This window comes from Vipera berus (genome assembly GCF_964194415.1).
Source record: "Vipera berus genome assembly, chromosome: Z".
In the NCBI taxonomy this organism is placed as follows: domain Eukaryota; kingdom Metazoa; phylum Chordata; class Lepidosauria; order Squamata; family Viperidae; genus Vipera; species Vipera berus.
The window spans coordinates 129,898,584-129,915,408 of record NC_138205.1 but is presented as its reverse complement, the minus strand read 5'-3'; the positions used below and the strand labels follow the sequence as shown (position 1 = coordinate 129,915,408).

At 46.4% G+C, this 16,825-nt stretch overlaps 1 protein-coding gene and 1 long non-coding RNA gene across 2 annotated transcripts in view; both read right to left on the bottom strand.

The window, feature by feature from the left end:
- WNT9A (Wnt family member 9A) overlaps positions 1–11,878 on the bottom strand; it is a gene marked incomplete at both ends in the record, with an annotated part of 27,993 nt that extends 16,115 nt beyond the window's left edge. Inside the window, one exon of the mRNA XM_081344226.1 lies at positions 11,769–11,878. Within this exon, the coding sequence (XP_081200352.1) occupies positions 11,769–11,878 (110 nt within the window). The remainder of the gene's footprint in view (positions 1–11,768) is intronic.
- LOC308677644 overlaps positions 1–16,825 on the bottom strand; it is a 792,073-nt gene that overhangs the window by 427,932 nt on the left and 347,316 nt on the right. The gene's annotated exons all lie outside the window — the stretch shown is intronic.

Genomic DNA, 16,825 nt, shown 5'->3' with positions numbered 1-16,825 from the left:
ACGGTTGCTGTGATCCCCTTTTGCAACCTTCGGACAAGCAAACGTCAGTCATGGAAGCCTAGCAACCATGTGACTAACTTATGAAGTGCAGCGATTCACTTAACAACTGTGGCAAGGAAGGTCATACAAACGGGGCAAAACTCACTGAACAAATGTCTCACTTAACAACAGAAATTTTGGGCTCAATTGTGGTCATAAGACGAGGACTTACCTGCAATGGGTTGACCAAAACTGGATGCAGTATTCCAGATGTGGCCTTACTAAGGATTTGTAAGGGTTTATCAGAAACCTCCAGTTGTTGGAGGCCCGGGAAGTTGCAATGGAAATTTTGGGCTCTTGTGGTTGTGAGTCAAAGACTATCGTAAAGTCACCATTTTAGGGCTATTACAACTTCAAATGGTCACTAAACAAACGTCAAGGGAAACCTATACGCTGAATTATCCCCATCCAAACACAGGCAACCCGGAATCAAGATATAATGGGTCAAACTGGAAGAGGAAAATTGCAAAGAAAGAAAGAAAATGTTATTTTACATTCATTGCTGGTCTACTAGCCTGGGCCAAATCCTCTTAAGTGAAAAGGATTTGGGTTTGTTAGTGTGTTTTTTTACAGATTCTAGCCAAGAAAAAAAATATATAGGAAAAACCCCAGTTTTGGGTTTCAGAATACGACGGTTTCCAACTTCACTAGACCGCTAATTCCAGAAATTAGGAGAAAATCTAGCCAATTCTAGAAATTAGTACATTTGGAAGAGACCTACCAGTGCTGGACAAACACAAGGCTGAACGGGGATTTGAACCCGTGCCTGACCACTGTTCAACCGCTACATGGTTCTGGTTGTCCAAACACACTGTTGAGTTTGGTGCACAAATTATAATTATTTAAAAAGACACAGGCAAAGGTGTGCCATTTTTAATGGTGGTTTAAGTATTCTATGGATGCTGCTTCAGAGTTTGCGCATAGTCCTTGACTTACGACCGTCATTAAGCGTGCAATTTCCACTGGACGTCGTGGCGATTGTGAAGCAGGTTGACACATGGATGCGTCTGATTTCCCAAGCTTTGTCGCAGCAAACTCTAAGCAGTTGCAGCGGTCAGAAAGTGAACCAGGCAGTCATTAAGAGGATACGGGGGTTGTTAAGTAAACTCATGGTTTGGTGGTGGGCTGGAGGCGGAAGTCAGAAATAAATGCCGGTTGCCAGCAAAAACATCATAAATTGTGTTCAGGGGAATGTAGGACACCCTCAAAAGGGTGTAAATGCAGATTGTTTGGCAGGTGCCCTATACGTGGTCACATGGGAAGGAGGAGGAGGAGGAAGAGAAGGAGAAGGAGGAGAGGAGGAGGAGAGGAGGAGAAGGAGAGAAGAAGGAGGAGAGAAGAAAGAGGAGGAGAGAGGAGAAGGAGGAGAAGAAGGAGGAGGAAGAACCATTTCTTCTCCTGCCCAAATTCCTTAGACTTAAAGATGCTCTGAAATGGTGAGTTCTAGTCTGTCTGGGTGACTTTGGGGCAATCACCAGGAGACAGTGAGTTCTAGCCTTACCTTAGCCATGAAAGCCAGCTGCGTGACTTTAACCCAAGTCACCAGGAGGCGGCGAGTTTCTGGTCCCACCTTAGGCACCAAAGCCAGTTGGGGCCCAATCGCCAGGCGCCTGGGAGTTCTAGCCCCACCTTAGACACCAAAGCCAGCTGGAATAGGAAACAACGCCTTCTGCCTCCTTGCCAAAGACTACACATTTTCTACAACACCACAATTCGAGTGTTGGTTATCTCCAGCTCTTGGAGATTCCTGGATTTCCCCAGAAAACTTCAGGAATTGAAAGACCGGCCACTGATCCCGACCCTGACTGCTTGCAAAGTATGTGTTGGACCGCAATGTTGTCGTCCCACCCCTCCCAAAAGCACACAGACCACGTCCAAATTCTTGGCAGGAGCTCCACTTTCAGCCTCCGCATATCAAGTTTTGCGGCACGAGGCCCTTTCGTTGGCTCGCTTTGCAGCGTCTCTGTTGCTGGTTTGATTTATTCCTCGCCATCTGCATAACGCAATATTTTTTATCGGGGAGATTATAAAGTGGGGGGGGCGCGCGCAGCGAAGAACCAACTCTGTGTGTGTTCTCCTGAATTAAAGTTTCCTGTGGCGTCGTTACCTCTGTTTGTTTCCTTACTCTAGCAAAACCAGCAGACTTTTGCATGGAACTGTTGATATTTTCCCTGGCTGAACTTCTTGCACAGAAGACCGTGCAGCTGAGTTCCTCTTCCAAACCCGTCTCAGAAAATTATAATTCTACTATAAAGCTATGAGGCAGATGAATCTTCCCATTGCAATGGGCAAATCTTTTACAGAAGAAGAGAGTGGGAAGGGACCTTCCAGGTCTTCTAGACCAACCCCCTGGTCAAGCAGGAGACCCAATACCATTTCAGACAAATAATTGTCCATTCTCTTCTTAAAAACTTCCAGTGTTGGAGCATTCACAGCTTCTGGAGGCAGGTTGTTCCCCTGGTTAATTGTTCTGACTGTCAGGAAGTTTCTCCTTAGTTCCAGGTTGCTTCTCTCCTTGATTAGTTTCCATCCGTTGCTTCTTGTCCTGCCTTCGGGCGCTTTGGAGAATAGCTTGACTCCCTCTTCTTTGGGGCAGCCCCTGAGATACTGGAACATGTCTATCATGTCACCCCTAGTCCTTCTCTTCATTAAACTAGACATCCTCAATTCCAGCAGCCATTCCTTATATGTTTTAGTCTCCAGTCCCCCTGATCATCTTTGTTGCTCTTCTCTGCACTCTTTCTAGAGTCTCGACATCTTTTTTGTATCATGGTGACCAAAAATTCCAAGTGTGGCCTTACCAAGGCGTTATAAAGCGGTACTAACACTTCATGCGATGTTGATTCTATCCCTCTGTCGATGCAGCCTAGGATTGTGTTGACTTTTTTGGCAGCTGCAGCACACGGCTGGCTCACAGTTAAGGGATTGTCTACTAGGACTCCGAGTTACTACTCACATTTACTAGATACATTCCTGAATTTAGTGTCTCATTAATGGGCCAGAATCTCTAAAGTAGTGCTTAAGTTGTAATAGTGTGTTGGTTGACAACTTTGTAATGCCTAGAGATCTTGCCATTTATTATTCTTCTAAACCACTGGAGATAGTCCTTGGCTTACGATTATTCATTTAGCGACCATTTAAAGTTAGGACAGTGGTTGAATGATGGTAATTTGCAACCTTCCCAACTGGCCTCTGGCAAGCCAAGTCAACGAAGAAGCCAGCAGAGACGGTTGCAAGTCATGGTTGGGTGCTCACTCGCTTAGGGACCATGACCCTTAATGACATTGTGGTCATAAGTTGAGGACTAGTTGCATTCCCTTAACCAGAGTTTGTGGAATAAGCTATGGTGACTTGGGTCGATGCGACCTTTTAAGCTGCAAGGAAGGCAACCCTATGAAGCAAAGGGTGGAGCTGCCTGCTTGGGACTACACGAAATATCTGGAAGGTCGATTCTCTGCATCCGGAAGAGGTGGTGTGGTTCCTTTGGAGGGTTGTTTTAAAAGCCCACCCAGGGTAGAAAACCCGGTATGGGAAGAACAGGTGGATTATGTGCCAAAGGAAGCTTTCAGAACAGCATCACACAGCCAAGAACTTGTAAGGGATGATTGGAGAGCCAGCTCACATTGAAGGATCCAAGAAAGATCTCATGATGTGAGCCTTTGAGGGGCCCTTGAGACCCCCTCCCCCCCTTTGTGAGTTGCCAAGGCAGACAAGTAGGGAAACATCAACTCTTCTCTCTTCTTTTCCTTCCTTCCTTTCTTCCTTCCTTCCCTCCTCTCCCTCCTTCCTTCCCTCCTTCCTTTCTTGTATTCTATTTTTTATGATCATCCCATCCATACATCTATAGTGCTATCCATTTTTCCATCCATGAATCTACCAGCCCTCCAGCCCTCCACCCTATCCACCTATCCCTCCATCCATCCACTAATCATCCCATCCATCTATAGTTCCACTCTTTGTGCTTAGAGCTCAAAGTATTGTTAGCGACCTCACATGCCCACTTCACGGTCGGTTTCTGTTGCTCCCCTCTAGGAGGAGGTTTCAAAGTATTTATAGCAGGACTAGCCACTTTTGTAATAGCTTTTTTCCCTATGGCATCCATTTGGCAAACTCGCAAGATTCATTTTTCTCGCTATGAACATGTATACATAACCCAAACTAGTCTGTATTGTTTCTCTGGGTCATATAATATATGTGGGTATATGCATAATTCTGTATTTATGTATTTATTTTTGTCATATTTACATAGTGTATATTGGAGGTGGTGACTCTCTGAGAGCTGAATGCAACAAAATTTCATTTTAATGTATGCCGGTGTACATTCAAAATGACAATACAGTTATTATTCTATTCCATAATATTTCTTCTATCCATTTCATTTATCCATCCATCCATCCAATCATCCATCTACCTATTGTTCCATCCATCCATCCATCCATCCATCCATCCATCCATCCATCCACCTATTGTTCCGCCCATCCAGTCATCCATCCATCCATCCACCTATTGTTCCATCCATTCATCCATCCATCTGTCCATCCATTCATCCATCCATCCACTTATTGTTCCAGACAGCCAGCCAGCCATCTATTGTTGCATCCATCCATCCATCCATCCATCCAATCATCCATCTACCTATTGTTCCATCCATCCATCCATCCATCCACCTATTGTTCCATCCATCCATTCAATCATCCATCCATCCACCTGTTGTTCCATCCATCCATCCATCCATCCATCCATCCACCTTTTGTTCCATCCATCCATCCATCCACCCATCCACCTATTGTTCCATCCATTCAATCATCTATCCATCCATCCACCTATTGTTCCATCCATTCATCCATCCATCCACCTATTATTCCATCCATCCATCCACCTACTGTTCCAGCCAGCCAGCCAGCCATCCACCCATTGTTACATCCATCCATCCATCCATCCATCCATCCATCCATCCATCCATCTATTGTTCCACCCATCCATCCCCCTATTGTTCCATCCATCCAGTCATCTATCCATCCATCCACCTATTGTTCCATCCATCCATCTATCCACCTATTGTTCCATCCATCCATTCATCCACCCACCCACCTATTGTTCCATTCATCCATTCCTATTGTTCATCTATCCATCCATCCATCCATCCATCCATCGATTGTTCCAGCCAGCCAGCCAGACATCCACCTATTGTTCCATCCATCCATCCACCCACCCACCCACCTATTATTCCATTCATCCATTCCTATTGTTCATCCATCCATCCATCCACTTATTGTTCCATCCATCCACCTGTTGTTCCATCCATCCATCCATCCATCCACCTATTGTTCCATCCATCCATCCATCCATCCATCTATTGTTCCATCCATTCATTCATCCATCCACCTATTGTTCCATCCATCCATCCATCCATCCACCTATTCTTCCATCCATCCACCTATTGTTGCATCCATCCATCCATCCATCCATCCACCTGTTGTTCCATCCATCCATCCATCCATCCATCCATCCATCAACCTATTCTTCCAGCCAGCCAGCCAGCCACCTATTGTTCCATCCATCCATCCATCCATCCACCCACCCACCTATTGTTCCATCCATCCATCCATCCATCCACCCACCTATTGTTCCATCCATCCCCCTATTGTTGCATCCATCCATCCATCCACTTATTGTTCCATCCATCCACCTGTTGTTCCATCCATCCATCCATCCATCCACCTATTGTTCCATCCATCCATCCATCCATCCACCTATTGTTCCATCCATCCATCCATCCACCCACCCCACTTCCCTCAAATAAACGGACTCACTTTAGATCCAAGTCAATCTAAGCTTAACCCAAAATACATCTGCCTACATGAGGCTTTGAGGACACCATCCTCAAGGACTCTCAAATTTATTTTTAATTTCCTTTCAGCATCTTTAGATATGCTTGTAGAACTTATTTAACTGCATCATCCCCAAGTCGAGAACCACCTGTACTTTGACAGTCATGCTGTCGTTAAATGAATCTGGCTCCCCCCCCCAATGACTTTGCTTCTCAGAAGGTCACAAAAGGGAATCACATGACCCCAGGACCCCACGACTGTAATAAATCCATGCCAGTTGCTAAACACCCAAATACTGATTGTGTGAATGCAGGGATGTGTGAAAACCGGTAAGTCTCTTTTTTCATTGCCGTTGTAATTTGGAAGGGTCACTAAACAAATGGTTATAAATTGAGGACTTTCTGTATGCCCGCCAGCTGCATAAAAATCCTCCTCCCCGGGCTAAACCATGTTTTGTTCAATAAACCACACCAGGTTTATTATTATTCAGACCAGGAACCTTTAGCCAGAAATGGCAGGCTTGTAGACGTATTGTGGGTTTGTAGAGCAATGCGGACATCCCAGAGGGAGTAAGTCCCCTTCCTCACGAAATAAAAGGGGGCTGGCAGCATTGGTAGGCCCCAAACATAGTTCAGCCCTTGTGGCTGCCCCCAGTCCTGGTTTATACCACCAGCACGTGCTCCCAAGCCCAATCGGCTTTCTGCAATTACTTGCAGCTCTAATGAGAAAATGTAGAATAAAGAGATAAAGCACGCTGTTTTGTAATGATTAAACAGGGGGAAAAATGTAGCTCTGGGTTGAATTGTGGGGTCCTTGGTGCTCACCGAGTTTGGTGTTTTTCTTGCAGATGTTTTAATGACACGACAAGGCAACATCACCAGTGCTAGAAGGGAGGGGGAGGGGGAGGAAGAAGAGGAGGAGGAGGAAGAGATAGAGGAGTAAAAAGAGGAGGATGACAAGATAGAGAAGTAGAAAGAAAAGGAGGAGGAGGAGGAGGAGGACTGTGGGGTCCTTGGTGCCCTCTGAGCTCAATGGTCTTCTTGCAGACATTTCATTACCTGACTAGGCTACATCATCAGTGCTAGAAGGGGGTGGGGTCTGCTCTATTTTATGTACAGAGCAAGCCACTAGTATATAAGAGAACAACACTCTCCCTTCTAACATTGATGATGTTACCTGGTTGACTTATGAAATGTCTGCAACATAACAACCAAGCTCAGAGAGCACCAAGAACTCCAAACTCCTCCTCCTCCTCCTCCTCCTCCTCCCTTCCAGCACTGATGACGTTCCCTAGTTGGGTCATGAAACGTCTGCAAGGAAACCACCCAGCTCAGAGGGCACCAAGGACCCCACAGTCCTCCTCCTCCTCCTCCTCCTCCTCCTCCTCCTCCTCCTCCTCCTCCTCCTCCTCCCTTCCAGCACTGATGACGTTCCCTAGTTGGGTCATGAAACGTCTGCAAGGAAACCACCCAGCTCAGAGGGCACCAAGGACCCCACAGCCCTTCCTTCCTTCCTTCCTTCCTTCCTTCCTTCCTTCCTTCCTTCCTTCCTTCCTTCCTTCCTTCCTTCCTTCCTCCTCCTCCTCCTCCTCCTCCCTTCCAGCACTAATGACGTTCCCTAGTTGGGTCATGAAATGTCTGCAAGGAAACCACCCAGCTTGGAGAGCACCAAGGACCCCACACTCCTCCTCCTCCCTTCCAGCACTGATGATATTCCCTAGCTGGGTCATGAAACGTCTGCAAGGAAACCAACCAAGCTTCGAGAGAGCATCAAGGACCGCTCACTTCAACCCTGAGCTACAAACATTCTCCTTTATTTACACCAATTTCTTTACAGGTTGCCGAAAAATGGCATTTCTTTCTCAGTTCTGGCAAAAACCCGATTCTCCCCTCCCCCCCCCAATCCATTCTTAAGCCTTCCTTGTTTAAACCCGTATTTGCAAAAAAAAAACAAAAAAAAACGGGCCTTACATAGAAGACCAGAGGCCAGACAGCAAGAGGGGGAGAAAAATCTCCAGCCAATTCTTGCAAATTTTCCCTCCGTTTTCATCCAGACAGGCTCTCCCTGAATCCTTCCAGGAAGGAAAAAAAAATAAATAGAAATGAACAGGGGTGTGAGGGAAGAAAGAGGGTAAAATAACTTTCCCATGAAAATATTTTATTTTCTTAAAGGACAGGATACACCTGCAAGGCTTTAAACCAAGAAATTTAGCCTCCCCCCCCCCCGTTAATTAATGGTTTAATGGATCCCTCTGCTGACAATGGTGGGAATTACAATATTTTTTTTCACACCCTTCCCCCAAACTCCAATCACAGCAAGTGACAAAATTTTTAGATAGTGTTTGTCAAATCTGGCAACCTTAAGAGATGGACTTCAACTCCCAGAATTTGCTAGCTGTGGGAATTCTGGGAGTTGAAGTCCACCCCTCTCAAAGTTGCCAAGTTTAAAAAAAAAACATTGTTTTAGATGTTTGAAATATCATCCAGTTTGGAAAAGATTGTTTTAGACACTTGAAACATCACCCAATTTAATTAGAAGAGAGCTTTCTTGGATGGAGAGAAATTCTATCTAGGGGAAAAAATCAGAATATAGACGAGGCAAGGCACGTGAAATGATGTTTGCCGACAGGATAAGAGGTGGGGGGAAGGTCCCCACCCATTTATGATTTCCAGAAAGGAAATGAGAGAAACTGACCAGGCACAGATCAGACAGAGGAGGCAAAAACCCAATTTCCAAATCAGCCCAGCTAGATTTCAAACGGGGTTGGGTGGTTGGAATGGATTTTCTCAGGAAAGAAAAAAGGAAAGACTGTTTATCTTCTCAGCTGACTTTGATTTCCTTCCCAGTGAATGCTAAAATATATACCAGAAATGCTACTTTAGCCTGGAGAGCTAGGAAGAAACCAATACATTTGCAACTCCTGAAGCATCTGTGCAAATGCAGAGCCTAGCCAGAGGTCTCAGCTACAGCCTAAACACATTACCAGTTGGATGGCAGTCTGTGGGGGAAGACCACAGACCCACAACCCTGTTTTTGCAAAACGTCACTCATCTTTAAACGGTAGCTTGCAGAAGACTGCAAACAGATATTCTAGATAAAATTATTTGCAGGTCTTTGATCTCAGTTTGTTCCTTGCACACCCACGTACACACTCACACACCAAGAGTGACTTCTGCATTCTTCCCTCCAGCTGGTTTCCTTATTTGCACCTCTGTGGTCTCAGATCCTGCCTTGCACACCCACATACACATTCACATTCACACCAAAGAGAAACTTCACCATTATCCCTTCCAGCTGGCTGCATTCTTTGCACCTCTGCCGCCTCAATTCCTTCCTTGCACACCCACACATTAATACTACCAAATTCTTTTCAGCTGCATTCATTATCCACACCTCTTCAGTCTGTTATCTCCTTGCACACCGGTGCACACACCTATACGTCACCATTATATAATGCTATCATATTGCCTCCAGCTGTGTTCACCTCTGCCGCCTCAATTCCTTCCTTGCACGCCCACAGAAAAGAGACCTCACCATTAATAATAGCAAATTTCTTTCAGATGCATTCATTCTTTGCACCTCTTTTATTTAAGTTTCCTTCTTGCACACCCATGCACACACACACATCAGTCACGCATTTCCCATGAGTTACCTCTTCTCCAACTAGTTGCACAACCGCAGCTTCTGGAGTGCCAAGCAAAGAAATTTGCTGTTGAAACTTCTCTTAAAGAAGCACAGGAGACTGATTTCCAATATTTGCCTCCCCCTTCCCCTGTTAAACCAGCAAGCTCACCCCTAAACAGATGCAAAGTTTAAAATGCAACAGACTTTTTTTTTCCACACTCATTTCAGAATAACAGAATTGGAAGGGACCTCAGAGGTCATCTAGTCCAACCCCCTGCCCAAGCAGGAAATCCTACACCATTTCAGAAAAATGGTGATCCAATCCCTTCTTAAAAACCTCCCCAGGGTGCACCAAATTTAGCTTCATTATTCCAATGCTATTCCACTTGCCAATCTGAAATGTCTCCTGTGGTTGAGACAAGACGCAACGGTTTGGTCTGGACTTCACAAACTATCATGCACACCCACCCCCACGTGACGCAGCAAGAAAACTAAAGGAGAGATGTCCAAGCAAAATCGGTTCTTATCTACCGAGAAGTTAAACCATATTTGACGAACGGGTCAATCTGGCTGGGGGATTCTGGGAGTTGAAGTCCACACCTCTTAAAGCTGCAAAACATTTCTTTAAGGTGGAATTAATATTAAATTCCTTTAAAATCTAATCGGATAGCTTACTACTATCCTGGATCTTTTTATAAGATCGTTATATTAACTACCATCATTCGAGATTTGTTCAAGGGGTCAAAATCAAACTGGGACACTGTTTCTCATTGATGTCACTGTTTCTTCAATAAATTTGAAGATGCATCAAACAGCCCAGTTAAAGGGGAGATAATCCCACATTTGATGTTACACCCTGAATTTCTTTTACAGCAAAATAAGCAGAGAACAATACTCTGTTTTTCTTTGAATCAGCAGGAAATAACTCAGGCTGAATAATGAACGGCTTTAAAGAATTTCCAAGAAGCATTTAATATCAATTAGATTAATTGTTCATACTCATGTCTCACCCGTGTCTCCCATCAGTTTAGCTCCATGTGTTCAAAAAGAATAAAAAAAAATCTCAGATATGAATAGATTTAAAATACCAATTTCTCTTTAAAATGGAATCAGAAAAAAAACCTTTAAAATAGTCCTGCCAACCTGCCTGGGTTTTAATTTTTATCTGCTGCTTCTAAACTAGGAATTGTCATCTTGGATATCTAAGAGAAGGATACTGCCACGGAATATGAAATAGCAATTTTTAAAGATTTTAAAAGGCAGAACAAGACCATCCCCATCTCCTTGAAATGTCTTAGCGAGCCTTATGGCCTTAAGCCAAACATTCTTCCCTTTTAAAATCTGATCCATTGATAATCATTCTATTAATCTACAAATTCTATGAATAGTTCTCTTCCTTTCCTGCTTCCCCCCCTCCCCATAACTCCCTCACCCCCATTTCAAAAAACGCAAAATGGGGCCATCGTCCACCTGTTCCCAGTCCCCAAGTTTGATCACAGGTGACTCAAAGCACATCCCACGGCAGGGTGGATGCGATGGGCTTTGTAGTCCTGCAAGGTCAGCCGACACCCCCATGAAAGGGGCGGTGGGGGAGGGGGGAGGGGGAATAGAATGTTTGCCAAAGTTAGTGCTGAAAGAGACTCGGAGGCGCGACCCATCTTCGCGCATTAAGCACCCAGCGCTGGCCGACTCGCTTGCGACTTCTTTGCGCTCCGGAGGGAACAGAGGAGGCCAAGAGAAGGGGATCCTCGACATAGGAGCGAGACAAGAGGTGTAAGGACCCCTGCCTTGGGCAGAGGGATGCACTAGAGGACCTCTATGGTCCCTTCCAGCCCAGTGATTCTAAATGCATAGCGCAAGGGAGCTCACCTGCCCTGCGCGCCACAGACAAGAGTGGGAAGGTGAGGCTGCGCGCTTGGAGGGCAAACTGGGGAGGGGGCGCCGGCTGGCAGTGGGGCAGCGCAGACCGCCGCCCCACCCCACCCCCACCCCTCGCCCGTGGAGCTCTGGAGAGAAGCAGCCCCCGTGGAAGTCTATGGAGATTCTCAGTCACAGTTACCCCAAAACGTGCTTTTTCAGGACTTTCAAGTTGCCTCGTGAAAAAGCACCTTTTGGACACCGGGGAAACGCGTGTCCTGAGAGAGACGAGGAGACGCGCAGCCTCCCGTCCCGCGCAGCGCGATCCCGCAGAAGAGCAAGGGGAAGCAAGAGCTGCCCCCCCCCCCTCCGCGCAGGGCAAGGATCCTCCGGCGCGGTGCAGCGTGGGGCGCTCACCCGAAGTAGGCGGCGGAAAAGTCCGGGGCGCAGGAGAGCAGAACTAGGATCGCGCAGCAGGAGGAGGAGAAGAAGAGAAGCGCTCGTCGCCGCGGGTGCCCATCCAGCATTTTGCTGCGGCTCTGGTGCTGAGCATCGCGTTCCTCCCGCCGAACCGGATCGGCGGGCGGCCGGCCGGGACCCCCCCTTTATAGGCAGCAGGCGAGGGAGGGAGGGGGACGATCCCAGCTGGGGGGGCGGGCTCGGGGAAGGGCCGCCCCGCCGGGGGAGGCCCTGGAGGAGGGGGGCAGCGGCGCAAGAGGGGAGGGGATCGGAAAGGGAGAAAGGGAAAGTGTGTGGAGAGGAAGGAAGGAAGGAAGGAAGGAAGGAGCAGAGAGGGAAAGGAAGGAGAATAAGGGAAGGAAAAAGTGGATGGGAGAGAGCGAGGGAAGGAAGGAAGGAAAGGGGGAAGGAGAAGTAAGGAAGAAGGGGGAAGGGGGACAGTGAATGAAAAAAAGAGGGAGGGAAGGAAGGGAAGAGGAGAGGATGAAAAGAAGAAATGGAATAGGAAAGAAGCAGAAGAGAAGGGGGGAAAGGGAAGGGGAATGGAAAAGGAGGAGAAGAAGGAGAAAGGGGAACAAGGGGGAGAGAGGGAAGGATAAAAGAATAGAGAGGATGGGAGAAGAGGGGGAGAAAGGAAGACCGGGGTGGGGGGGGCGGAAGGAAAAGAGGAATGTGGTAAAAAAAAAAGAGAGACAGGAAGAGATAGAAGTCATCTGACTGAATGGATCCAGTTTTGCACCCAGAATTCCTAGGGATGCTTCTCCATTTTCTGGTGGGGGACCCCAAGAGCGTCAACCCAGCCGAGGGGGGGGCTTCCCAACCCCCCCTTCTAGCTGATGGTAGCTCCCAAAATCGCATTCTTGTGGCTTATTCCTCCAAACCACGTCATATATCCGATCCAGACCCCTTCTAGTGACCAGATCCCTGGATCCCGGGAATGCCAGGCAAAGCCAAGGGGACTCCATTACCATCATGACCCCCCCCCCCCGATATCTAAGGCAAACCCCCAGCCAAACTTTTCTCCTTCAAATCTCTAAGCTACAAAGTGGTTTACCAGTCTGTTCTCTGGAAGAGGGTTTGACTTTCCATCCTAGGATCTCTGAGTGGCCTCCCATCCAAGTACTAGTGCAAATTGCTTTGCTTTAGGACAGTGCTGTTCAACCTTGGCCACCGTGAGGACTCCCAGAATTCCACAGTTGCCATCTGTGGACTTCAACACCCAGAATTCCAGTCAGCACACATGGACTTCAATTCCCAGAATTCCTCAGTCGAGGTATATGGTTTTCAATTCCCACAGTTCCACAGTCAGCACATGTGGCCTTACTAAGCAGTCGAAGTTACAATGGCATTCCAAAGAGTGACTTATGACTGATCCTCACGCTTATGACCATCTCAGCATCCCCCACAGTCAGTGATCAAAATTCAGGCATTTGGCAACTGGCTAATATTTACTATCTGTGACCTTCCCCGCTGGCTTCGACAAGCAATGGCAAAAGCCAGATTCATTTAATGACCATGTGGTTCACTTAACAACCTCAGCAATTCGTTTAACAACCATTGCTGTAAAATCGGTGGGACTCACTTAACCGCCCAGGGAAATCCTGCTCCCGATGGTGGTCGTAAATCGAGGACTACCCTGGTTTGGGGGGTTTTTTTAGGTGATTCTGCATCATTCAGTTTGAAAGTACGGATCTGGTTTCCCTTTAAAATGATTTTGTCAACGATTCACCAGCTTTGGCTGAGCCCGTCACTCTTTTCAATTCGTCCAACCAAGTTTAACCAACAAGCTTCAGCCAGTTCCCCGGGGGACGTGTGTGTGTGTGTGTGTGTGTGAATTGAATCTGATTGAGCAAACACTGTCCAGTTGAACAGCCCTGCGAGAGACTCCCAAGCCTAACAAACCAGCATTGGCAGCATCCTGACGTGTTCAAAGCGAACAGAACCCACCAGCCAGGGAGAGACTGTGACCTGCTTTATGTCATATTCTTGTTTGTGGCACTCCATTGGCACCCACCGAAGAGGCAGGTGCGAATTAGCATCACTTCTTGGAGAAGGGAAGTGAGGTTTTTGAAGCCGGGCGTTACAGCATGGTTTCTCAAACTGGGCGACTTGAAGAGGGTGGGGGGTGGACTTCAACTCCCAGAATCCCCCAGCCACTATGTCTGAACTTCAGTTCCCAGAATTACACAGCCAACGTTTGTGGACTTCAGCTTGCAGAATTTCCCCAGCCAGCCATTGGCGTGATCTCCTGGTGGTCTCCCATCCAAACTCTCTAAAGATTTATTTTATAGTTTTATTTCATCAGATGGACTTCAGAAGGGTGAACTTCAGCTCCCAGAATTCCCTAGGAATTGTTGCTGGGAAGCTCCAGGGGACGTTGAGCCTTGGTGGAGCAGTGGACTAATGCCTCCTTAAGTAACACCAGCTGCCTGCAATTAGTGCAGGTTCGCATCCCACCAGGCTCAAGGTTGACTCAGCCTTCCATCCTTCCGAGGTAGGTAAAATGAGGACCCAGATTGTTGGGGGCAATTAAGCTGACTTTGTAATAATGCCGCTTGGGGGGGGTGTGTGAAAGCCCTAATAAGCAGGCATATACATAGAATGAAGGCTACTGCTAAGCTTGTAAGCCGCCCTGAGTCTTCGGAGAAGGGCGGGATATAAATGGGATTAAAATAAAATAAATAAATAAATAAATAAATCTCTACCTCTGAAATCCAGTCTCTGCAGTGCATGTTTTGCAACAATTGGAAACCTAAAAGTTAAAAAATTAAAATTAAAAAAAAATAAACCCAGGTTTAGCACTCCAGATCAGCGGAAGGCCAGATGTCAGTTAAACTGCAAGCATTCCTAAATTACCACTACATTTTGGGAGCCATATGAATCCTAGGACTAGAAGGAGGGGTCCTCCCCTTGAGGTCATCTAGTCCAGCCCCTGCTCAGGGCAGGAAATAGATTTAGTCACCTGCAAGAAGGCATCTAGGCAATTCCAAAATGTGACAAACAAGCAAATAAAGAAATTCTGTGTCGTTGGTTCGCCTCAGTGTTCTCAGAGTTGTTTATTTATTCGTGATTTATTATTTATAAAATTTGTTTCTTAAAGTTCTCCATTTCCTGCCCTCTGATCGGGACCTAATAAGATAGTCCTCAAATTATAACCATGCGTTTAAAAATCGTCTGAAGTTATGATCGCCGTAAAGAAAGGGACTGATAATCGGTCCTCGCTCTTGCGACCATCACATGTCCCAAGTCACATGATCAGACTTTGGGTGCATGTCAGATAACGCGCATTTATGACAGTTGCAGCATCCTGGGGTCACGTGATCCCCATTTACGACCTTCCCAGCCAATTTCCAACAAGACAAGACAAGGGGGTGAGGGGCAAGTCAAATTCACTTAACAACTGCAGTGATTCACTTAACAACCGTAAACGAAAAAAGTCACAAAACCTGTTTGAGCTCAACTAATGTCCATCTTGCTTAGGAACAGAAATGCTGGACTCAATTCTTCTAATTTAAGTGATTCATTTAACAACCATGGGGGGAAAAGGCTCATAAAAATTTTCTGTTGTTAAGTGAGACATTTCTTTTTGCCCCTCTTTACCACTTTTCTTGCCCCAGCTGTTAAGCGAATCCCTCCAGTCGTTAAGTGAGTCACACGGTTGTTAAGTGAATCCGGCTTCCCCGTTGAGTTTGCTTATCACAACGTCGCAAAAGGGGATCATGTGACACACACCCCCAGGATGCGCGACCGTCATAAATATGAGTCAGTCAGAATTTTGACCAGGTAACCGGAGGAGTGCTGCGACAGCCGTAAGTGTGAAAAACGGTCGTAAGCCCCTTTTTTTTAATGCCCTGGTAACTCCCGTCGCTAAACAAGCGGTTGTAAAGCAAGGACACTAGGTTTATTTTGCCCTTCATCTGCCGTTTTTTTTTTTCAGGATTTGCAGGAAGGTGCTAAAAATTGCAAGTCTTTGTGAGGTGAAATTTTCCTGCTTGGCAAAGTTTTCCGGCCTTTTCAGAAAAACTAGAAAGCTTTTTCTACGCAGGCAGGTGTTCTGCAAGGGAGGGGGAAAAAAAGAAGAAAAAAAGATTTCCTGTTCTTGGATTTCTCTCGATTTTTATTATCGCTGTTTTGCGTGGGTGTCTTTCTTTTTATTTAATCCTCTTATGTAAGGCGCCGGATCACAGCATCGCCCAGACGAGGGTTTCTCCGGCTGACCTTTTAAAGAAGCCAAAACTGGACTTTGGAGAAGCAAGATACAGCTAGTCCTTGGTTTACGGCCGTTTGTTTAATGACCCGACTTACGACGGCACTGGAAAAGAAGTGGCTTAGGGCTGTTTTTCTTGCTTGCGGCCATTTTCAGCCGTTCCCCATGGTCACGTGATCAAAATTCAGACGTGGGACAACTGGTTCCTATTTATGACGGCCACAGTGTCCCGAGGTCATGTGATCCCCTTTTGCGACCATTTCAGCACCACCACCACCACCACCACACACTCATGGTTATGTGACTTAGATGCTTGGCAACGGCCCGTTATTAAGTAAGGCAGTTGAATTTTGCCCCACTTTATGACCTGCCTTGCCAGAGTCGTTAAGTGAATCATTGAAGTCGATAAGTGAATCCGGCGCCCCCATTTTCTTCGCTTGGCAGAAGGTCGCAAAAGGGGATCACGTGACTCTGGAGCACTGGGACCGTCGTAATTATGAGTCAGTTGCTCAGCGTCCGAATATGGATTACATGAACACGACGATGCTTCAACAGTCATAAGTCTGAAAATGGCCGTAGGTCCCTTTTTTCCAATGCCGTTGCATCTTTGAATGGTCACTAAATGAATTGTTGTAAGTAGAGGACTCTCGGTATTCATTACCCAGTTTGGTGCTCCCTGCTTCAACCTAGAGAGCTGACAAATTGTCATCTGATGTTTTAGGTGTCCGCAGCTTTTTTTTAACTAGGTTAGTCAATGATTAACCATCAACTGTTCACCTATTAACCCTAAAAAAATGAACACAGTCTT